At 42.9% G+C, this 24,836-nt stretch overlaps 1 protein-coding gene across 1 annotated transcript; it reads left to right on the top strand.

The window, feature by feature from the left end:
- Nucleotides 1-141: 141 nt before the first annotated feature.
- Nucleotides 142-24,136, top strand: LOC129837088 (aryl hydrocarbon receptor-like). The gene is made up of 10 exons (XM_055903002.1): nt 142-145; nt 520-653; nt 10,222-10,345; nt 13,079-13,206; nt 14,790-14,992; nt 15,672-15,781; nt 18,625-18,766; nt 19,006-19,584; nt 19,710-20,781; nt 21,286-24,136. The coding sequence occupies exons 1-10, from the start codon at nt 142-144 to the stop codon at nt 21,460-21,462; spliced, it is 2,673 nt and encodes an 890-aa protein (XP_055758977.1). The 3' UTR covers nt 21,463-24,136.
- The last annotated feature ends 700 nt before the right edge of the window (nt 24,137-24,836 follow it).

Raw genomic sequence — 24,836 nt, 5'->3', positions numbered from 1 at the left:
ATGTATACTAAACACAAATATAAATGCAACAATTTTAACGATTTGACTGAGTTACAGTTCATATAAGGAAATCAGTCAATTTTAAATAAATTCATTAGGCCCTAATCTATGGATTTCACATGACTGGACAGGGGAGGAGCCATGGGTAGGCCTGGGATCGTCCAAGTGGGTGGGATTTACTGCCAAATTCTCTAAAATGACGTTGGAGGCAGCTTATGGTAGAGAAATGAACATTCAATGATCTGGCAACAGCTCAAGTGGACATTCCTGCAGTCAGCATGCCAATTACACGCTCCCTCAACTTGATACATCTGTGGCATTGTGTTGTGTGACAAAACTGCACCTTTTTAAAGTGGACTTTTATTGTCCCCAGCAGAAGTCCCCAGCAGATATGCCACACTTGTCAGGTGGATGGATTATCTTGGCACAGGAGAAATGTTCACTAACAGGGATGATTTTATTTCAGCTCATGAAACATAGGATCATCACTTTACATGTTGCGTTTATATTTTTGTTCAGTGTATAAAGATATACTAATCAGTTCTGTTCCACTCTCCTCTCAGGTGTTGAATGGCTTTGTTCTGGTCGTCACGGCTGGTGGCACAATCTTCTATGCATCCTCCACCATCCAGGACTACCTGGGCTTTCACCAGGTAAAGGCTCTTTTAACCTCTCTACAACTGGGCTTTCACCAAGTAATGGGCCTCTTTTTTAGCTTTCTATAAATGTAGTCTGGCTGACACCAGCTCTCAAAGTCTTCCTGAGACTGGAATGGCTGCTTTGATGTGTCGGCACGAAGCATCAATAATGGAAGGGTTGTGCCCTCAGACTTCAAGGCGGCACCATACGCTGGTTGGATATCCTCATTTCAAATTGAATGAATCGTGATCTATTATTATTATTTTTTTCATAGGACCGCCCTTCAGCTTCCAGCCAGCCCTTCCGGGATAAGCAGAAACACACTGTAGCTAGCACAAACCCTCGGAGTTTGGACATTGTTTGCCACTAACATGATGAATAGGGTGCATTAAACATCACACACATTTTCCAAACGTTATAAAAACCCTTCTACACTAAAACGGGTGACATATTAGAGAACTGCAACTTGTTAAACGTTACGATCTTGTGGCTAGCAAGCAGCAACTAACGTTAGCTAGCATAGCTAATGTTAGCTAGCATTGCTCAGCCCATAGAAACCCAGACAGCTAATAACTTTAGCTTGCTGACTATCAACTCGAATTCGGCCAGCTAATCAAATGTATGTTTTATTTCAAATTGAACTAATTCGCTAATTATAGGCTGAACATTTCCTTAACCCACTAAAGTTATTCATTTTCCTTCTTGGATGTCCTCGATTTACATAGTAGGGCAATGTGAATCTTACATGCATTCTATCTAGCTAGCTTACTACTACTGTACGACCCATGTTCAGTTCTGGCAAGTTTCCTCCCTGCCTCCTAATTTTGCATGAACATGAACGACCCTAAACATGAATAGATTACAAAGATCAGACTACAGCAAGTATGACCAACAAAACCAAAAGAGAGATGAGTCCTCTTTCATCAAGTCAGCCTAGAATGTCTAATGTAACAATTACTACTGTAAAAATGAGTGCATGTACAACATTTACTACTGTAAAAACCAAACGGAGTGCATGTACAACATTCACTTTATTTGACAGGATGAAATAAGGCATGAACCAAACATGGAATGGATTTGAAATGTGAAGGTGTAAACTCAGTGAAAATGTAGAGTGAAGGTGTATTTAATTCCTCTCTGTACTCTGGTACAGTGGAACAATTCTTGTTCAGGCTGATTCTGGGGGAAACACATACACACAGAGACCAACTGCAATTGGACCATAGAACAAATATGGCTCAGCTTGCTTTATGCAGGGTGCATCGTCTAGTATGCACCTGTAATTAAAAAGTTATTCACACCTTATATGTCATCACTTTGTTGATAGGTTCATTTCAGTCAATCATTTGGAATGAAAAGGTCTAGGTAGCCTAGCCAGCCAGTGCATTTGTGGCACACCTCATATGTCAGTTCTGACTGTGATAAAAAGTAGGCTATAGATTCTTAATTTCCATCCTCATTCAAAATAAATAGTTATTGAAGCACATTTGATTACTATGCTAGTAGTTCTTGCATTAAACAATGTTATGTATGGAGTTTCCATAGTTTAATCCAGTAAAAGTACTTTCTGTAATGCCTCTGTCGTGGAAATTCTACACAGGGTCACCCAAAGTCTATCTTAAATTAATCATTCTTTATTATCAGCACTGGAGAGGTTCCAACCAACTCAATGCATCAAGTACACATGCCGATCAGGAGCTCTTCCGGGACAGTCCCGTTAGTTCTTTTATATACTGCAGACAAGTTATATTTGCATGATTTAGCTTATTCATAATGAATTAATCATTAACGTTTGCTTCATTCATGTGACCAACCAATACCTCATGAGGCTTCTTCTCTCTTCTTCTCTCTAGGCTGAGACTTTGAAACTGAGATATCGGGGCGAACTGCCAAATTGCAGATTTGTAGATACTGATATTGAGGATTTGTTCAATCAGTCACTAGCATGAACACAGAAATTGGTTATTAGAAAAGCACAAACATAAAATGCTCCATCACATTCCCTCTTACCAGTCAATCTGTGATAATTATCATTATATTTTAAGGTAAACATTAGCTTCTATCAAATGTTAAGGTAAGCATAGCTTCTATCAAAAGTTACCATACTTTTGTTAAAGTAAGGGAAATCCACACATAAAACCAGACACTTCATCATTTAAAACCTTTCATTCTGGGTTATACAATCTAATTAGTATGGTAATACTATCATCATAATAAAGGTTATACTTCTATTAACGGGAGTGAATTTATATAAAATACACACAGATACACAGCATGTTAAATAACACAATTAGGCAAACGAAGAAAAACATCCGCTGCAGCCCATTTGATAATTTGGGATCCCCAACTTCCAAACAGGGATTCCAACCAAGCTGCAGGCGTTCACTCTGTGCAGAATTATTCTTAGCAACAGTGGCAGTCATATTAGAAGAGTGATCTGGGACAAAAGTACAACATTCATCGCCAATGAAAGTGCCCCCTTTACCTGCCCAAAGATAGTCAAAAGCCTCTCTGTTTTGCAGAGCCAATTTACACAATTCTTTTAGCATCTATGTTTCTAGAGATCTCCAGAATTTGGTCTAGGGCACATGCATATTGAATTTCACAGGGAAGAGAGAGCACACATGTTATAACAGTTTCACACCACCCTTGATTTGAATGAGATTAGGGAAAGATTATCACAAACTACAATCTAGTGGCTCTCATCACATTTTCTGGGCATAGCTTTGTCTCTAGAAGCCTTTCCAAATCATAATTAGAACTATTGATAAATTATCCAGCACAAATTTACAATGACAGTGCCCCCATTGTGTTTCACTTTGGTTCTCTCACTCAAATTTGAAGACCCTCAATTCAGCACACACCCATACAGGCAGAATTTACATTGACACAGTATATTCATCTTATATTTCTAGAATTAACTTTTTTCATCACAGCCTTCATTTGTGGTAATGACAGATTATCTCAATGCATTTATAGTCTAAAGTACTATACATTTGCTGTGTGCAGACCTCCACAATCAACCTGATACCCCAAATAAACAATTTAGGATAACCCTAAATTAAGTACGGGCACGGTTGACTACCCCCCCCCCCCCCCTCCCTCTCGGCACTCATTCTTGTGGCGTTTCAGTTTGTCCTCCCAATGGCACATGTTCAAAATTGATGGCCCTTGATAATGTCCCGATTTCTCTCACCTGAGCCGCCACTGTTCATTCCAGTCCATTATGTCTTGTTGGATGCTGTGTACAGGTTGCTGGCTCGGACTCAGGTTTCAGGTGGTGAAGGACCATAGTGAACGCCATTGTCGCCATTACTTCAGCCGGTTAGTGGGGGTGAGATTCACTTTGTTCTCGGCCCAATTATACCTTCTATGCATCTAGATACCATCTGTGGTCACCTTCACATCGAGAGAGGACAGACCAGAACAACCGTTTAGTTTAGAGCATATCTGATTCCGGAAGTCCAGACAAATTATTCACTGTATGACAAATTATTACTACTACCAATATTCTTACATCTTTTATTTTTTATTTCACCTTTATTTAACCAGGTAGGCCAGTTGAGAACAAGTTCTAATTTACAACTGCGACCTGGCCAAGATAAAGCAAAGCAGTGCGACAAAAACAACACAGTTACACATGGGATAAACAAACGTACAGTCAATAACACAGTAGAAAAATCTGTATACATTGTGTGCAGATGAAGTAAGCATGTAAGGCAAAAATAGGCCAACAGTGGCAAAGTAATTACAATTTAGTCATTTACACTGGAGTGATATATGTCCAGATGAGGATGTGCAAGTAGAAATATAAATGTCTAAGACACATGTCAAAGAGAATAACAACACACAGTTGTAATTCTTATTCTACCCCCCCCCCCCCCCCCCCTCCCCAAATTGGCTTATACTCCCCTATCATCTTGGCGATCTCACTGCAGAGTTACAGGGTCAGGCGATCAGAGTGCTAATCCTTAGGGAGAAATCCCCACCATCTAGCAGGCCCAATCTGGTGAGATTTGTATTGAAACAAGACAAAGACAAACACAACAACAGAAATACACTTCTTCATATAAAACTAGAGGTGGGGGAAAACTTCAATCCATTTGGAGTAACTGTCAACCATTACCAACATGTTTTATTTCTTCTTTCATTTTTACAGGCATTCATGTGAAAATAAATGATTAGCATATTTACCAAAGGACCCCAGGGGACTGGTAATTCCCCCTTTGGACACATGACTCACATCATGTTTCATGCACCCCCCCCCCCCCCCAAAAATAAATGACAACACTGCCTGTTAAATACAAATAAAATTATAATTACAACCTTGATAACTCCACAAATAAATAATTGTATCCCATAAGGTAATGGTCAAATAGACTATAGAAAGGTGTCCCTCATTCAGGGGCAGTTCTCTCTCTCGCTCTCTCGCTCTCTCGCGCATCTCGCGCTCTCGCTCTTTCTCCCGCTCTCGTTCTGAATCTCACACAGGAATGTTGATAAATTATTAACCTCTTCCTAATTCTCTATTGTTTACGTAGCCTATTTCAATCTCAACCAATGTCTCTAGTCTTTCTAATGAGGGTGATCAGGCCTCACCAGAAAGTCAGAACAGAAGTCAGAGGTCATTCAACCCCATTTAAGTGAGTGTTTCTTTCCCTGTACCTCAGACATTACTTCAAGATATTTCAATGATTTTGTGTATCAGGTTTGCAATGGGTTTTACATTTCTTTATCAAGAGAATGTACATGTGTACAACCAGAACTCTGATGATAGATACTTCAGGTGTCTTCTTTAAGGTGCATCCTTTCTAACCTGTGAAAAACCCACCAAAAATTAAAAAGACCCCACACAATAAATCACCACTAACAAATATTCAATAACAGGTAAAAACAAACATTGGCCAGGCATTTACTTCATTTGGGGCTCCTTTAACAGCCGGATTCGTGTACCTTTTATACTAACTTTACAAGGCGCCTGCCTCAGAATGCATTTCGAAGGGAGAGATACAGAATCATTGGTAAACATGTCAACTTGTCCTGGAACAAAGAAAATAAACATGTAATTAGTTTTCACTGTTAGATTTTTATCAGTCCTAAAAATTCTTAATCGTTAATCGAGTTTACTGCATCTTAGGCAGGAAGTCTTGATAAAAGCATGCGTTTACAGAATTATACTTGGGACACATCAGATGATACAGTGTCCCGTAAAGCTGAATAGGCACCTAAAGTAAACAATCCTAGAGCCCATCTCTTGTAATCTTAGTCTTTTTGACCTGTTGCATTGACATAATTCTGTCCTAACTGTCCCTGGGACATAAACTAGTCAAAATATGAAACCTGTTGTTGAACAAATCTGCTAGGACCTTCAAAGAGTTGGTGCTGGCTTATCAGCTGAATATTTGTTACTAAAAACATTTACTTGAATCACCTTCAATTTTGGACACAGTTCCACGCAATGGAAACATATTATTGGTTTAGATGACATTACCTTACTTAAATAATTTGCGCTACCCAAACTATACAATTGAGTAATAATAATTGAACTTGTCAAAAATGTGTTTTATTCACACCTCTGTCCCACTGTGTCCCCACTGTGTCCCTTATAGCCTGTTTGAGTTCATTTAGTACTGGCTGCTCTCTATTGTTCCACAGGAAACTTGGCCTCTAATTTAATATCAGTCCCAATGCACAATCCATCTGTTCATCATGTGACCTTATATTGAAACATTTACTCTTCAAATTACTACGATATTGCGTTATTAGAGTGCTATCTGAAAGCCACATATTACCATTCACTTTCTTACTTTCACTAACCTCCATATCTGTTTCCCTCAACTAGGACTTCACACTTATTAAATGTCTATTTTAAGATGAACTTGTAATGCGCTGTAGATGGCGCGCTCTATCCATGATAAGTCTCTACCTAGCAAGTTAAACTCAAGTAACCAATTATACTTTCATACATTTGTTACTTTATCAATTCTAGTAACCAATTATACTATGAATTTCTCTGTTGTACACCACTTACGTACGTCTACGTTTGGCTGTGCAAGTTGTATATAATTATTATTATTTTTCTCCATTGTTACTATCAAATCTCTAGTAACCCAGTATACTTTTCTTCGCAAATTTCTCCTTTAGACTAGTGTTCTATTCATACATGGGTTTAGATATTGACACTACCGTAATTTCCGGACTATAAGCCGCTACTTTTTCCCACGCTTTGAACCTTGCGGCTTATACAATGACGCTGCTAATTTATGGATTTTTCCCGCTTTCACAAGATTCATGCCGCCAAAAAACTGAGCACCGTCACATAATGTGACGTAAATCGAGCGCGCTCAAACTTCCCATAATTCTGATTACGGTAGTCATTTTGTCACCCTCATCATGGCAAAGACACAGAGGAATTGTCACGTTCCTGACCTGTTTTTCCTTTTTCTTGTATTTATTTGGTTGGTCAGGGCGTGAGTTGGGGTGGGTTGTCCATGTGTTATTTTTCTATGTCGGGTTGTTTGTGTTTGGCCGGGTATGATTCTCAATCAGAGGCAGCTGTAAATCGTTGTCCCTGATTGAGAATCATACTTTTTGTATCTCGTGTCTGTATTCGTGCCCACGGGACTGTTTGTCGGGTCGTTTCTCTTTTGTCATTTTGTTTCGTTAGTGTTCCGTTTATTTGGTTAATAAATAATCATGGACACAAACCACTCCACATATTGGTCTGATCCTTCTCGCCTCTCTTCCTCGTCCGAGGAGGAGGATTACGCCGACCGTTACAGAAATGCATATGATGCAGTTTTCAAGTTGAAGGCGATCGATCTGGCTGTTGGAAAAGGAAATAGAGCTGCTGCACGGGAGCTTGGCCTTAATGAGCCGATGATAAGACGTTGGAAACAGCAGCGTGAGAAACTGACTTAGTGCAAAAAGACAAGAAAAGCTTTCAGAGGAAAGAAAAGCAGATGGCCCGAACTAGAAAATGAGGCTTGGATGACAAGTGGGGAGAAATCCTTCACTAAAACGGGCCGCATGCGAAGAGCAACTTATGGTCAAGTCTGCCAGTGGGTCCTGACAGCGTGGAGCGTTGTCAAAAAAAAAAAAAAAAAATCCACTATCAACGGGTTTTGAAAGGCTGGACTGCTGCGTATTGAAGAGGGCAGCATGAGCTCAGCGGGGAATTTGCCTCCGGATGAAAGTGACAAGAGCAACAATGAAAACGATCCAACATCGGATGAAGCAATTCTGAGGCTATTCAACTCCGACACCAAAGGAGATGACTTCAGTGGTTTCAGTGCACAGGAGGAAGATAGTGACCAAGGACTTTCTTGGTAGGCTACTGTTTACTGCTATTTTTTTTTATTTTTGTTACAAGCCGTGTTTCGTTAAAGCCTATTTATTTTTGTTACAAGCCGTGTTTCGTTTAAAGGCCTATTTATTTTTATTACAAGCCGTGTTTCGTTTAAAGGCCTATTTATTTTTGTTACAAGCCGTTTTTCCTTTAAAGGCTGTGTAAAGTTAATTTGTTTCAATGTACCGGTAGGCACCTGCGGCTTATAGACATGTGCGGCTTATTTATGTACAAAATACATATTTTTTTTAAATTTAGTGGGTGCGGCTTATATTCAGGTGCGCTTAATAGTCCAGCAATTACGGTAGTTCTATTTAACAGCATATTCGGGAATAGTACTTTCCCCTTTCATATCTCTCACATACACAGGTTCCCTGTATAACGTTACAGATCATAAATGCCTACAGACATCCATACCACTCATGTGCATCAATGCCTACAATAATACCTTGTGCTATTATCAGTGGTTCTCAGACCATGTAGACTATCGTTACACACGAGTAGTGGCTGCAGACACATGTAGACACTTCATAGTCATTAACCATATGTAACTTCAACGGTTTCAGTGGTTCTCTGACCACGTAGACACCTCCTTTATAAATGCCTACAGACAATTGTCACTGAGGCCTCTCTGGCCTCACTCTAGCCTTTACCTAAGACTAGCTTGCCAATACTTCCTATACATGTATAATAACTGTAGATAACGTTATAGATCGAAAAACTCAGCTCACAGAACAGGTTAGGGGTATCCATTCAGACATGTACTCAGTAATCTCCCATATTACCTCTTTCACACCGGAGCCAGTCCCCTGACAGCTCTCATTCACTCAGCACTTAATAGTAATAATATCTCTTATTATTCTCAATTTCAAACTCTTATCCAAATTTCATTCAGCTTAATATCCAAATGTCTATTTTCTTATTGTCCAAATTTCAATCAGCTTGACGTCCATATTTCAATCAGCTTGACGTCCATATTTCAATCAGCTTGACGTCCATATTTCAATCAGCTTGACGTCCATATTTCAATCAGCTTGACGTCCATATTTCAATCAGCTTGACGTCCATATTTCAATCAGCTTGACGTCCATATTTCAATCAGCTTGACGTCCATATTTCAATCAGCTTGACGTCCATATTTCAATCAGCTTGACGTCCATATTTCAATCAGCTTGACGTCCATATTTCAATCAGCTTGATGTCCATATTTCAATCAGCTTAACACATCCTTTCCACACTTCCACAACTCTCACATCCACATTCACTTCGTACTATTTCCAAACACACTCGGTAATCTCTAAGACTAGCTCTATCTTTCTTCAGTCATGTGAATCACTGCCATGGTTCCTCTATAGTCTCTACTGTCCCCAAAGTCTCTACAGCATCTATAGTCCCTGAGCATCTCAGTCCCTATAGCATCCATAGTATCTATAAACCCATCCATACTATTAATAGTTTATATAGTCATAAATGCTATGGTCTCTATAGACTCGTCTCTCTGCATGCATATAGAATAACACACACACATCCACACATTCACTCAGTACATATTATCCACATTTCAATCAGCTGAATAGCCAAATGTAAATCCTGTTGTTATCCCAATTTCAAATAGCTTAATACTATCCACACTCACACAACTTTCACATCCACATTCACTACAATCACACAACTCACATCCACATTCACTTCGTGCTATTACTTAACTAGTGGTACCCTACATTTTTATTTTTAGTATTACATTAGTATTGAATACTGCATTGTTGAGGTTAGGGCTTGCACGAAAGGCATTTCACTGTACTTGTGCATGTGACTTTAACTTGAAACATTAGTCTATTTTATAGGGTTAAAACATCTGACTAATGCGTAAGCATTGCTTATTTACTAGTGTCCATATCATTATTTGTGTTACCTAACGGTTTGCGTGTGAATTTTACCGGTCACACCTGACAAAGTTGATTGCTCTGGTATTTCCTCAACATGAACGAAAGCCAGGACCTAAACAGATACCAAGTCTAATAAGTCCGTTTGGGTATCGGAACTAAACCCAGGTTGAATCTAAGGCCCAGTACAGAGCATGTTTGCAGAGTACAAGTCAGGACTAAGATCCATGAGATAAGTGATGGGAAGAGGAAGGATGTATTGTCTAGCAACAATAATGTCCATATTTGCATTGTTTTCTATTAGTTTACTAGACTTGTATTTTGATGATGGTGGATGTTTTTGCTCCACAGTCAGACGTCGTCCATCAGAGTGTTTATGACATCATTCATATGGAGGACCGAGCAGAGTTACAGAGACAGCTTCACTGGGCCCTCAACCCCCCTCTCACTACTGACACTGGACAGCTGGTCTCAGGTAATCTCCAACCCCCCTCTCACCCCTCACACTGGACAGCTGGTCTCAGGTAACCTCCAACCCCACCCTCACACTGGACAGCTGGTCTCAGGTAACCTCCAACCCCACCCTCACACTGGACAGCTGGTCTCAGGTAACCTCCAACCCCCCTCTCACCCCTCACACTGGACAGCTGGTCTCAGGTAACCTCCAACCCCCCTCTCACCCCTCACACTGGACAGCTGGTCTCAGGTAACCTCCAACCCCACCCTCACACTGGACAGCTGGTCTCAGGTAACCTCCAACCCCACCCTCACACTGGACAGCTGGTCTCAGGTAACCTCCAACCCCACCCTCACACTGTACAGCTGTCCTCAGGTAACCTCCAACCCCACCCTCACACTGGACAGCTGGTCTCAGGTAACCTCCAACACCACCCTCATCCCTGACACTGGACAGCTGGTCTCAGGTAACCTCCAACCCCACCCTCACACTGGACAGCTGGTCTCAGGTAACCTCCAACCCCACCCTCACACTGGACAGCTGTCCTCAGGTAACCCGAGGTTGGAGGTTATCTGAGGACAGCTGTCCAGTGTGAGGGTGGGGTTGGAGGTTGACTGCTCACACTGGACAGCTGGTCTCAGGTAACCTCCAACCCCACCCTCATCCCTGACACTGGACAGCTGGTCTCAGGTAACCTCCAACCCCACCCTCCTCCCTGACACTGGACAGCTGGTCTCAGGTAACCTCCAACCCCACCCTGACACCGGACAGCTGGTCTCAGGTAACCTCCAACCCCACCCTCACACTGGACAGCTGGTCTCAGGTAAAGCTGAGTTTTTCACCACAGACAGCCGACACACAACTTGTACCAGCACGTCTGTTTCTTATAGACTATCACTCTCCAATCCACACTATCTAACCTGTCTTGCCCCAGATCTTATATTAATTGAGCTCCCCCTGCGTTGGCAGGTTCCTTCATTATACACTGCTCAAAACAATTGCAAGGTGTGAAGTGTGATTGACTTGGAGTTACATTGTGTTGTTTAAGTGTTCCCTTTATTTTTTTGAGCAGTGTATATATTAGTCCTAGGGTGTCTGCTACCTAATGTTCTAATATGACATTAAGTCCAGCAGCTCCATGTATGCTGGTGAAGCACAGGGAAACATGGTATCTACTAGGAAGTGAAGAGAGCCACAGAAGGAAATAACCACTTGTGAAAAGTAAACCTCCTTGAATGTACAGTATCTCTGCTGTGTCAGCCAGGAATGTAGGCCTAGATGTTCTAGTCCAGTGGTCACCATCTGGTCTATTGCAGTCGACTGGTCCATCTGGTCTATTGCAGTCGACTGGTCCATCTGGTCTATTGCAGTCGACTGGTCCATCTGATCTATTGCAGTCGACTGGTCCATCTGATCTATTGCAGTCGACTGGTCCATCTGATCTATTGCAGTCGACTGGTCCATCTGATCTATTGCAGTCGACTGGTCCATCTGGTCTATTGCAGTCGACTGGTCCATCTGGTCTATTGCAGTCGACTGGTCCATCTGGTCTATTGCAGTCGACTGGTCCATCTGGTCTATTGCAGTCGACTGGTCCATCTGGTCTATTGCAGTCGACTGGTCCATCCAAGGCTTTCCTCGTAGATCGCCAAACATTTCTGTAAAATAAAGCCTTGTGTTCCTATTTTTGTATTACTTTTGCAACGTTTGTTTTAGGTGCACTTGATTCAGCTGTCCTGCACGCCAGGTAGTTGAAGTGTTCCCATTTTGTCCAATTTCATGTGTCTGAAGGTACAAACTCCGCCTACCTGGCAGATCCGGATAGCAAATCAAGTGCACCTATAGGTCTGCCGCTGGCCAATGAGATATCTCAGATCACTGTGTCACAGCTTCCACGAGCCCACAGTGAAGTTGATAGTCGACTACTGTGAGATTTCAAAACTACTGTGAGAAACAAAATCATGACTAGAGAGACTGTCAACAAATATAGTAAACAGCTGCTGTTTTTATGAGTGAGTTCATGTTTAAGATTTTATTCAGCACTGTCAACACTTTTTTTCAACACTTTTATAAAGTCATAAAACACCCTCTAGCTATCCACTCGGCTTGTCTTTCTAAAATCGAGGAGTATTTCACGTTCTCTGGTCACATTCCATGGGGAGACACATATTTTTTGTACGGGTCCTTTGCCCTACTCGTGTAACACGAACTCTATTACACTGATCATAGTGAACCGCCAGCTCTCTACCAGTCCTCTACCTTTGATATTATCCAGACAGTCTGTCACTGTATTCACTCTCCATATCGTAGTGTGGAGCAGTGTTTCACCTTGCATCCTGAGAGACCCTGTGAGCCAGGGGCGTTTTAGCACCTTGGACCAGTAGTGGCAACTGGCTGGGGTGAGCCTGACCTAGGCCCAGCCCTGGATAAGATAAACTCTACGTTTGGGAGTATTACCTAGCATTCTGTCTTTCCTCAGTAGGAAATGGCTAATGACATGTGGCATAACATTCTGGTTTGTAGTGTGGGGACTAGACATAAGGTTTGCAGCTCTGGGTGAGGTTTGCAGCTCTGGGTGAGGTTTGCAGCTCTGGGTGAGGTTTGCAGCTCTGGGTGAGGTTTGCTGCTAAGAGTTAGTCTACTATATGAAGACACTATTTTCTCTAGACATCCTGTAATTCACTATTATAGCTATAGTATGCTGTATGTGTAATTTTATGACCCCCCCTCCCACCTCTCTGGCCTTTGAAGATTCAGCCTCGCCACAGGCTGTCACAGTCTACAAGCCAGAGGCACTTCCACCAGAGAATTCCACCTTCCTGGAACGCAACTTTGTCTGCAGGTTAAGATGTCTCCTGGACAACTCCACTGGCTTCCTAGTAAGTTCCTGGAGGAAATCTCTGCAATTACTGGAAAATCTAGGGAATTTTAGGAAAAGATTTTTCAACCCTAATCATTTAAAATAATTATTTAAAAAGATTACTTGTGAACAGTGTACTAGAGCGCAATGGAAATCAACTCTCATCTCCCGCTGAAACTCTTGAGATTGTAATTGTGTTATGACAGCCACTGAAGTCACTTTCTTTGAGGATGAGTGGCGTGTCAGGAAGGGGTTAAATATGCGTTGCCCTGAAGTGGGGGAATCAGTGTGAGGCTTCTCCAATTCCCCTTTGAGTTCAGGGAAGGGTATGGCCAACGACTGCTTATCCAGACCAGGAAATTATCCTACAAATAGCGTTTGCAGTCAAGCTTTGAGAACACAAAAATATTCTAAATTTTTTAAAATATTTTTTGCATTTCTCTACAGTTTTGTGAATGTCAAGTTATAATCACTGAATAATTAGATTTAACTGGAATTGGAAATTGTTTTCTTATTACATAAACTCAATATTATAGCTTAAATTAAATTGTCTTTGCCCATTTGATCAATGACCATTTGGTGTTTTAACTAGGGTAGTTAAAACATTTACTAGATTTTCCATAAAATCTAACAACATTTTCAATCTAGTTAGATTTTATGGACATTTTCCTAGAAGTCTATTTGAAAATCTAATTTGATTTCATTTACATTTTCTAGATTTTCTTAGAATATAGATGGTGTTTGAGTTTTTCTGAGTGGGCTGATTGTTACAGAGCTGAATAAATCCTCTGTCACAAGTCACTCTTACTGATTTCTCAAATCTAATATGGGAAATGAAGTGGAGAACTATGCCTTTGTCCTCTGGCTAGCCTCAATTCTCCCTCTGAACTTTTCAACTCTGTTGGATGACCTGAGCACAAATCAAATCTGTGTCAAATTCTGTTCAGTTAGGGAAACAGATAAAAATAAATAATAATTAAATCAGAAAGACCCATTGAGTTCTTATTTCAGTCTTTTGTTACTTAGATTTACACGTTTTAGAAAGTAAACTTTCACTTACATACCTTATTAAAGGAACATTAAAAAGAAAATTCAACTTCATATTCATCGTCTCCAGCACCACCCCAACATCAATATATGTGAAAATGGCGTGTTTAAATGTTCTATACTAAAAAAAAAGTGAGGAAGATGTGTTTCCAATGACAACCAATTCATAGACAATTAGGAGGCAATTAGTAGGTAATGCCTCCTCATAATTGGTTAAAATCACATGATGTGCACCGATGATGTCATTGGAAACGCTTATCTTTCACCATATTTATTACTACAGAACATAGTGACACGCCATTTTCACATTTGTCGATGATGAATAGGAAGTTGAACATTTGTGAAATTTCCCTTTAAGGTGCTACCAGTTGCATGGAGAAGTGTACTCAATAAAAAGAGCTCCAGCTCATTGATAATCTTGACGCTTCTTCCAACAGCTTAATGGGATCTTATTTAACCAATGTTCCTGTCTGAATCGACCGTCATCAGGATGGAATAGGGGGCCATTTGGGACACAGCCCTGACTATGTTTAATGGCTATTCTGCGTTCTCCAGGCCCTGAACATCCAGGGGCGTCTAAAGTTCCTCCATGGCCAGAGCGAGAGGACCAAGCAGGGCAAGGCCATCCCGCCTCAGCTGGCACTGTTCGCCCTGGCCTCGCCCTTGCAGCCCCCCACCATCCTGGAGATCCGCACCAAGAACTTAATCTTCAAGACCAAGCACAAGCTGGACTTCACCCCCATTGCCTGCGACGCCAAGTGAGTGACGATAACAGTAGTGGGCCTGTCTAGTGGGGCTTACTGCTGCTAAGCACCTTCAATACATAGGGAAGATGACCACTTCACTACAATATTTTACATTGAATTCAAAGCTTGCCGTCTGAATGGTAAATCATTTTATTGTTCACCTGCCCGGGTACTGGAGTTGTGAACAAGCTATTTAGCTAAATCTAGTACAGTGCATGTTTTAATTGTATGTGGTCCCTGTCAAATAAACCTAATAATTCAAATCATTTATACATTTTAAGAGGAACCATCTGCGCAATCTCATCATATTTGAGATTATAAACTGGGTGGTTCGAGCCCTGAATGCTGATTGGCTGACAGCCGTGGTATATCAGACCGTATACCACGGGTATGACAAAACATATATTTTTAATGCTGTAATTGCATTGGTAACCACTTTATAATAGCAATAAGGCACAAGAGGGTGTGGTATATGGCCAATATACCACGCCTAAGGGCTGTATCCAGGCACTCCGCTTTGCGTCGTGCATAAGAACAGCCCTTAGACGTGGTATATTGGCCATATACCACACCCTCTTGTGCCTTATTGATTAATTATGCTTTTAGATCACAAGTGTGATCTATTCAGAAGTAGGGAAGAGACATGTTTTCAATGTGCTTTCTGTGTTGTTTTTCCTGTCCTCTTGTACAGAGGGAAGATGGTGCTGGGTTACACTGAGGCTGAGCTGTGCAACCACGGCTCAGGATACCAGTTCGTCCATGCTGCTGACATGCTGCACTGTGCTGAGAACCACATGAGGAGTAAGACTGCTCTCCTGCTGCACACAGTCCTATCATGTAGTGTAGTTCATGGAGACTGACAGACTGAGATCAAAAACGTGCGGGTCACATTGCATAGTGTACTGCATGTTGAGTTGCACATTCTACATGTTGAGTAGTTCATTCTACAGCCAGTGTCCTGAGGGGACTTTCTGAACAGATTCATTCCTACATCTTCTAAAAAATTAATGGTGTTTTAAGATGAGATGATAAAACAAGACCGCACTTTATTAATCCCTGAAGGCAATTTTGATTTGATTTAATTTCTATTTGATTTAGTGACTTTTAGTGACAAGCAGAGGTGTGAACGTTTAAACATTCAAACTTTTCTACAAAGTTGGGATCCTTAATTTTATGAAAAATCCTTGTTTTTTTGTTGCTAAAATCACAGTGCAGTTCATGTTAATTTCCGTGTTATAGCCTAACTAGACGGTAGGCTATCAATGCCTGTGGAAAGTTGTGTAATTTTAAATAAAACTTTAGGCTACTTTGGTGAATTTGCGAAACATGCAAGACAAGACATAATTTTTGCCTGCCTCCTCCTCTCCCCCTCGCGCTGGCTCGCCTGCTCTTTATTAATGATGCGAGTGTGTGTTCAGTCTTCGGTCTGTTGTGTGTAGAATATCCTAGACTATTCATTGGTGATAGGTAGGGATGGGTGATATGGCCAAAATATCATATCAGTGTTTTTTTTTTAAATTGTACAGTATGACGATATTTTATGTTTTTGAATAATAAAAGTTCACAATTTTCTTTGAGTAGTGTGACCCTAGGGTGGCAACACATCTATTCTAAGTGATTTCAATGGGTCTTTCTCCATTCTGATTGTTGTATATGTAACAGTATAACTTTAAACTGTCCCCTCGCCCCGACACGGGCGCGAACCAGGGACCTTCTGCACACATCAACAACTGACACCCACGAAGCGTCGTTACCCATCGCTCCACAAAAGCCGCGGCCCTTGCAGAGCAAGGTGAAACCCTACTTCAGGTCTCAGAGCAAGTGACGTAACTGATCGAAACGCTAACTAGCTAGCCATTTCACATCCGTTACACTCACCCCCCTTTCAACCTCCTCCTTTTCCGCAGCAACCAGTGATCCGGGTCAACAGCATCAATGTAACAGTATAACTTTACGTCGTCCCCTCGCCCCGACACGGGCGCGAACCAGGGAACCTCTGCACACATCAACAACGGTTGCCCACGAAGCATCGTTACCCATCGCTCCACAAAGGCCGCGGCCCTTGCAGAGCAAGGTGAAACCCTACTTCAGGTCTCAGAGCAAGTGACGTAACTGATCGAAACGCTAACTAGCTAGCCATTTCACATCCGTTACATATACTATTCAACTTAAACCAAAAAAAAGAGTGAACTGTTGGAATCATGGAAATAGAATGATTATTCTAATTCTAAATTGGAATTCTGTGTTTGACATGACAACGAATTAAAATGCCAGGGAGGAACTGTTGATAAGTGTTTCCTAGGGGACCCTGTAATCTTTGGCTACATTGAATGTTCTCTCTTAGCTACTTCATATTCCTCTGATTTAGACAACATGCTGATTTAGGTCTACACCAGCACTGGTATTGTCAGGCTGTATAGCTAATTACGTTTGCTATGACTCAGTACATTTATTAGCTAGCTAGCGATTAGCATTAGCGGCTAACAGGATTTAGGCCCAAATTGCTAAAAAAAAATACAAAACTAGCTGTTTGCAGATGTAAGAAACACAAACCAATAGTGTAATTATAGAATGCGAGTGGATTTATAGTAAGAAGCAAAGTAAAAACGGCATCGTTGTCATCAACATTGTTACATGTGCTGCATTGCCCATGCAGCCTGGTTGAGGAACAACAAATGCTCTCCTTGGGTGCAGGCCTAGGTCTGTCTGGAAAGCAGCATGTAGGGAGTGGATAGAGATGACTCGGGTAGCGAAGTAAACTATAAAAATGGACGTTACACAAGGCGTACCACATTTAACAAACCAAACATTCAAATACCGTTATGGAAGGTAAAGTAAAAACCCAAACCGGTCCCTGCATCAATACCGGTATATCATCAAATACGCTATAGCGCCCAGCCCTAGAGATAGGCCCTGCTTTGCTGAAGTTACGAAACATTGCAAGCCAAGAAATGGCAAAATACAGCATTCCATTACGAGATACAGCTTTTGATTACCGATAGATAGGCCCAGTGCGTGTGATAGGCCTAGTGACTGTTTGCCTGGTGGCCGATCTGCCTATAATGTGCGCCTCTCCCTGGCCCTCGCTAGCTCTATGAAAGATGCCAGTGTTTGTGTTTTCAGTTTGGCAACTAATAATTCTCCTCCGTTCCAAAAATACTGAATCTTAGGTGTCCATTCTTAGCTCAATCTAATCTTAACACTCAGAAACGGGAGTCGACAGCGGGAGTCATCGTGTAAGGAGTCGGGGAATCTATTATTTTGGAGTCGACTCTCCACCACTACGTCATTGTTGTTAACTTTTGAAAAATGCCTGAGAAAGGCAAGCGACAGCAGAGAAGTCCCGTTAAATGAGAAGGAAATGGAAACTTTGCGAAGTGGAATTGAGGTACAGGAATTGTAGTACAGGTGCAACGCTTCACCATCTGAAAGGGATGCACTGTGAGACCCAAACCGTTGTTGGCAGCAGAGCAGCTGCATTGTGAATTCACATGAAACGTTATGAATTTTCTGTATCTTTTTTAAACAGAAGAATTGAATGTTTTACTATAAGCCACATCCCTAGTGATGTTTATGTGATGTTTATGTGTCCTATACACATTTCTGCTGTGTAACTTGGTTTATGTGTGTGTTTCCATGCCCAGTGATAAAGACCGGAGAGAGTGGGATGACAGTATTCAGGCTGCTGACCAAGCTGACAGGCTGGGTGTGGTTGCAGGCTAACGCCAGACTGGTCTATAAGAACGGACGGCCTGAGTGTATCATCGCATCCCAAAGAGTCCTCACGTACGTCTCGGCACGCACACACAACCTCATTGTTTAATGTCATTCCATTGGGGCGGCAAGTAGCCTAGTGGTTAAGAGCATTGGGCCAGTAACCAAAAGTTTGCTGGTTGGAATCCTCGAGCTGACTAGGTGAAAAAACTGTCAATGTGCCCTTGAGCAAAGCACTTAACCCTAATTTCTCCTGTAAGTCACTCTGGATAAGAGCGTCTGCTAAATGACTAAAATGTACTTATTTTTAGTGATGAAGAGGGAGAGGACAACCTAAGGAAGCGGAGCCTCCAGCTGCCTTTCAGTTACACCACTGGGGAGGCTCTTCTCTACAACACCAGCTTCTCCAAAACTCTGGTAACAGGGGACTCCTTAGCAGGCGACACCACCGGCCCTGCAGAAAATACCACCAACAACAACCAGGATGGAACCCTGGACCCTGACTCACTGCTGGGCTCTCTGTTGAAACAGGACACGTCTATCTACTGCTGCTCCCCTCAGACTCAGAACCAGCTCCCGCTCCAACTCCTGCTGAAACAGGACAAGTCCATCTACTTGTGCTGCTCCCCTCACACTCAGAACAAGCTCCAACTCCAGGAGGAGGTGGCAGGGCTTCCGCAGGAGGAGGTGGCAGGGCTTCCGCAGGAGGAGGTGGCAGGGCTTCCGCAGGAGGAGGTGGCAGGGCTTCCGCAGGAGGAGTGTGGGGGCATCTTCTCCAGCAGCTGGCAGGAGGGCAGCATCCTCTCTCTGTCAGAGAGAGTCCTCTTCAAGCAGGAGCCCTTGGGGGTGGGGGATGGCGGGGGGATCGACGGCTTCTCATTGGAGGACAGGTAACTGATCACCTACTGTTTATCTTATGTGTATCTGTGTGGTTGCTACTGTTTTTAATAATGTAACCTTGACTGCGCTACTCATTTCCCAATTGTGACTATAAAGATCTTGATTTGATTGACAGAGACGGGGATTTGTGGAGCTTCATGATGAACCTGGGCATTAGTAGGGAGGACCTGGAGCTGTTCCAGCAGGATGAGATGTTCCTCGATGTGGATCTGGACGCTGGCCGAGACGGCCTCCTTCCTGACCTGACAGACGAGATTCTCTCCTACGTACAGGAGTCTCTGAGGAAGAGGTCGGACTGGGGTCAGACTGTATTCTCTTGCAGGGGGGCTAAGTTAGGGGATCAGGACTATAGCTGCCCTACCACGCTGTTACACCAACCGTCTCTGGAACAACCACTAACCCCACAACCACATTCTACTACAGTGCCTCAGTGGCAGTCACAGATACAGCCACCACACCTGCCTGTAGTCCATCCCCGATCAGTTCACCACTATCAGTCTCCGCCCCACTACCCACAGCAGCCAATACTGCAGCATTGTTTACACACACAGCCCCACCCACAGACAGTATTGCAGGCAACACAGCAGCAGCAACAGAGCCATCTAAATGGACAGGTATTGCCAAACCAACAGCAGCAGCAACTGTGTAACAGACTGAAGCACATGCAGGTGACTGGGATGGGTTCAATAACACAACGACAGAAAGACATCACCAAGCAGCAGCAGCAGATTCCTCCGTTGTTCAACGTGGAGCAGCCAGGGGGGCTCCAGACTCACCACGGCCACCCCCAGCATGGGAACCTCTGCCTGGGGGAAGCTTCCCTGGCCCTGGGCCTCCCCTACAGGAACCAGCTGAACACTTTGTCTGTTAGCCGCTCATCAGTGCTCTCCTCTTATGTACCCACCACGGGCCTCCAGAGCCAGTGGGTGGACGGAGAGCTCACGCCCCAGAATTTGGAGGAGTTGCTGGGCAGCCTGGAGTCCAGTGGTCCCCGGGGGACAGAGGATGGTAGGGGAGCGCCCCACTGGAGTATGGTGGAGGCCCTAGCTGTGTCCCAGCAGCAGAGGCACCTCCCTGACGGCCTGACTCAGTCTCAGGCCACCAGCCAGGGCTGGGCTCTGCATGCCTATCCCCTGGCTATGGGGCTCAGTCAGGTCAACAGAGCAGAGTGGCCATTCACCACACAGGTAAGAAAGGTGACACTAACCTGGGTAGTGTTCATTAGGCGTCAAACAGGTACAATGTTGTGAAGCGTAAAAGGGGGCCTACCTGAATTTGTCTAATAAAAACGCTAATAAATAAAATATTGTGCCCCATGGAACAAGATCAAATGTATTTATAAAATCCTTTTTTACATCAGCAGATGTCACAAAGTGCTATACAGAAACCCAGCCTTAAACCACAGACAGCAAGCAATGCAGACGTAGAAGCACGGGGACTAGGGCCCTGAACTAATTATGTAAAATGTTAGAACTATGTGCTTTACTTCCTCTAGCTATATGCTCATCATATGAACGTTGAATACCAATGGCACATACATACTCGCTCATCAGATTTACCAAGGGAATGAGACTTTAGAAACAGAAGGTCATTATCATTTGACCATTGAAAGCCAGTGGGTATTTACACATCAAGGCAATTTAGACCAGAAAAGGGAGGCTTAGCTAAGTCGGACATTTCCTCTGTTCCAGTTCCAGAACGGGAGCCTGAAGGAGGCTGGTCCAGCCCCTGGCCCTGTACCCAACCCTGGGTCCTCCAGGGGGGTAGACCATGGACATGCAGCAGCAGGGCAGCCAAAGCACCAGCCTCCTCCTCCCTCTGCTGATAGCAGGCCCTACACTGACCTCCCTCTGAGTGGATTCATGTGAGACTGAAGGCCCTCCTCCTTGGAGGCTCCAGAGCCAGACGTTCCAAGGCCAGCCAGCTGCCCCCGGTCCCCTGGAGGGAGCAGAACCCTGACTGATGACAGCACCACACAACAGAGGCTAGAGGGATGAGGCTCCTCCTGTCTGGCACCCAGCTGCACATGGCTCCCCTGAGACCACTAAGACTGTTTCCCAAATGGGCTCTTGTCAAAAGTAGTGCACTATATAGGGGATAGGGTACAATTTGGGCTGCAGCCTAAAACAGGAACCAGGGCATGTCTGGGAGTATGGAGGACTTGGACTGGAGTTCATGTGGATCATTTTGTTAGAGCTTGGCACTTGCAACGCCAGGGTTGTGGGTTCGATTCCCACGTGGGACCGGTATGAAAATGTATGCACTCACTACTATAAGTCGCTCTGGATCAGAGCATTTGCTAAATTACTAAAATGTAAAAGTGAGATTCACATCCAGAGAGACTGTCTGAACATCAGACAGCAGGCAGAGGGACAGTCAGAGACAGAGAGATTGTGACAGACAGACGGAGGGAGACCAGAGGAAGTGGATGATCAATCAATCAAATGTACTTATAAAGCCCTTCTTACATCAGCTGATGTCACAAAGTGCTGTACAGAAACCCAGCCTAAAACCCCAAACAGCTAGTAATGCAGGTGTAGAAGCACGGTGGCTAGGAAAAACTCCCTAGAAAGGCCAGAACCTAGGAAGAAACCTAGAGAGGAACCAGGCTATGAGGGGTGGCCAGTCCTCTTCTGGCTGTGCCGGGTGGAGATTATAACAGAACATGGCCAAGATGTTCATAGATGACCAGCAGGGTCAAATAATAACAATCACAGTGGTTGTAGAGGCTGCAACAGGTCAGCACCTCAGGAGTAATTGTCAGTTGGCTTTTCATAGCCTACCATTCAGAGTATCTCTACCGCTCCTGCTGTCTCTAGAGAGTTGAAAACAGCAGGTCTGGGACAGGTAGCACGTCCGGGTTCCATAGCCGCAGGCAGAACAGTTGAAACTGGAGCAGCATTACGATCAGGTGGACTGGGGACAGCAAGGAGTCATCAGGCCAGGTAGTGCATAGAAATACGTATAATGGACTATAAAAAAAAGTCCATATGCGTTGATTCAAGAATGAAGTAGACAAAATCTACGCCTCGCCCTAGTCTCAGCCAGTATGTTGTCATGGAGACTAAGTTTGGTTGTTGTTTTGTGTTAAACTGTCAGTTTCTGGTTGTGGTGAAAAGTGTTGTCCCCAGCCCAGATTTGAAGACGCTGTCCTATCCATTGACCTCCACTATGTCACCTCTGGTCCTGGCCTGATCTGTGATGTCGTCCCCTAGGCCCTGTTTGAATGTGGACTTGCTTTAAAAAGAAAACATGACTGTTTTTCTGGACAAACAAAATGGCTGACAAGAAGCCATTTTGTTTGTCCAGAAAAACAGTCATGGTTTACTGGTCAGTGTGTCAGCATGCCATGTCATGAACCTGATGTAATACTGAACAACCAGTTCTTTCATTGGTCAATGAGTAAGATGAGATGATGCAGAACTCAAATGTTACCAATCCTTTGGGCCCGTATTCATAAAGTATCTCTGAATAGGACTGCTGAACTAGGGTCAGTGTTTTATTTTAGATGATAATGAATATGATTATTTGGAGAAGGGGGGTGGATCTGATCCTAGATCAGCACTCCTACTCTGAGACACTTTATGAATACGGAGCCTTGCTTTTTAAGTCTCCACTATAGCATTCTTGCTTTTAAAGTCCCCGTACTATAGCAATTACTTGGACAGAATTTATTGTTAATATATATATAAGCCATTGTTTGCTTAGAAATAATCACTTGCATTTAAAGGTGCAGTTGAATGAAACAAACCATAAGCTATTTGAGCTATCGATGAGATGGAGTATCTGTCTACACTGTGCTTGATATTTTTGTACAAAATGCATTGACAATCCTACTAAATCATTAAGTCATTATATGAGCAATTTGATCACTTTAGTGGACTTCAACCAGCTTTATGGATCCTGTCTATCTGTTCTTCAGCCCACTCGCTTGCATTGCAAGACAGGCAAAATAATAATAATTTATAGATGAGTTAGTAGTCCAAGACCCAATTACATTTTCTACATCTCAAATAGCACTCTATGCCCTATGTAGTGCACTACTTTTGACCAGGGCCCATAGGGCTCTTGTCAAAAGTAGTGAACTATGTTGTTATTAGGGTGCCATCTGGGTCATTGCCATTGAGTTCAAGTGGCAGATCAATGTGTTTGATCTACATATCTAACTTGAAGAAAATGTATGCATTTATTTATGGCAAAATAACCTATTGCACTCTTACTGAAATTAGAAGACTGTTGTATGTAGCACTTTAAAAAATGTACCTTGTTTAACTGAGCCAATCATGTTCATGTTGCTATGCAGAATAGTGCAGTGGAACGTTAGACCCCTTGTTGTTTGGTCTGTCACTTCAGTGACATAATTCAGGGAAAGTCAGGGTTTATTTCATTTATTTTGTCAAAAGAAAAATCAAACTTTGAATATGTTCAAATTCAATCAATGAAAATGTTCAGTTTTGGATTTGTTTGTATTTTGTATGAAATTGTGAACAATTTATGTAATGAGCAGTTTTGGTTAACATTAAATCATTTAAAAAATCATAACACTGCAGGAAGAGAAAGTTTACTGTTATTCTGTTCTTTCACACGCTGATAAATGTTGACCAAGTACAGTTGAAGGGTTTTATTTATACTGCTGTACAGGGTAGGTTTTCTGTCATAAATAAGTTGGTTAAACGATGTCACAGGTAGGCTTGTAAAGCTACCGGTAATTTACCAAAGTTACTGGAATCTTCTATAATTTTGGTAATTAACAGAATTTATTGCAGTCTATGCTAAATTCAGTCATTTATATATTTTTTTGTTGTACTTTGGATCCCTTTTTCTCCACAATTTTTGTAATATCCAATTGGTAGTTACAGTCTTGTCCCTTCGCTGCAACTCCCGTACGGACTCGGGAGGCGATGGTCGAGAGCCCCCTGAAACACGACCCTGCCAAGCTACACTGCTTCTTGACACACTGCTCGCTTAACCCGGGGGCCAGCTGCACCACTGTTTCTGGAGGAAAATCTGGTGACCTGTCAGCGTGCATGCGCCCGGCCCGCCACAGGAGTCGCTAGAGCGCGATGTGACAAGGACATCCCGGACGGGGGGAAAAAACCTTCCCAAACCCGGACGACGCTTGGCCAATTGTGCTTTGCCTCATGGGTCTTCTGGTCATGGCCGTCTGCGACACAGATGGGGATCGAACCCAGATCTGTAGTGACGCCTCGAGCGTAGTTAAGTTATTTTCTCTAAATAAGGA

Source organism: Salvelinus fontinalis, chromosome 38 (genome assembly GCF_029448725.1).
Source record: "Salvelinus fontinalis isolate EN_2023a chromosome 38, ASM2944872v1, whole genome shotgun sequence".
NCBI classification, from domain to species: domain Eukaryota; kingdom Metazoa; phylum Chordata; class Actinopteri; order Salmoniformes; family Salmonidae; genus Salvelinus; species Salvelinus fontinalis.
This window is presented reverse-complemented; position numbering and strand designations above follow the sequence as displayed.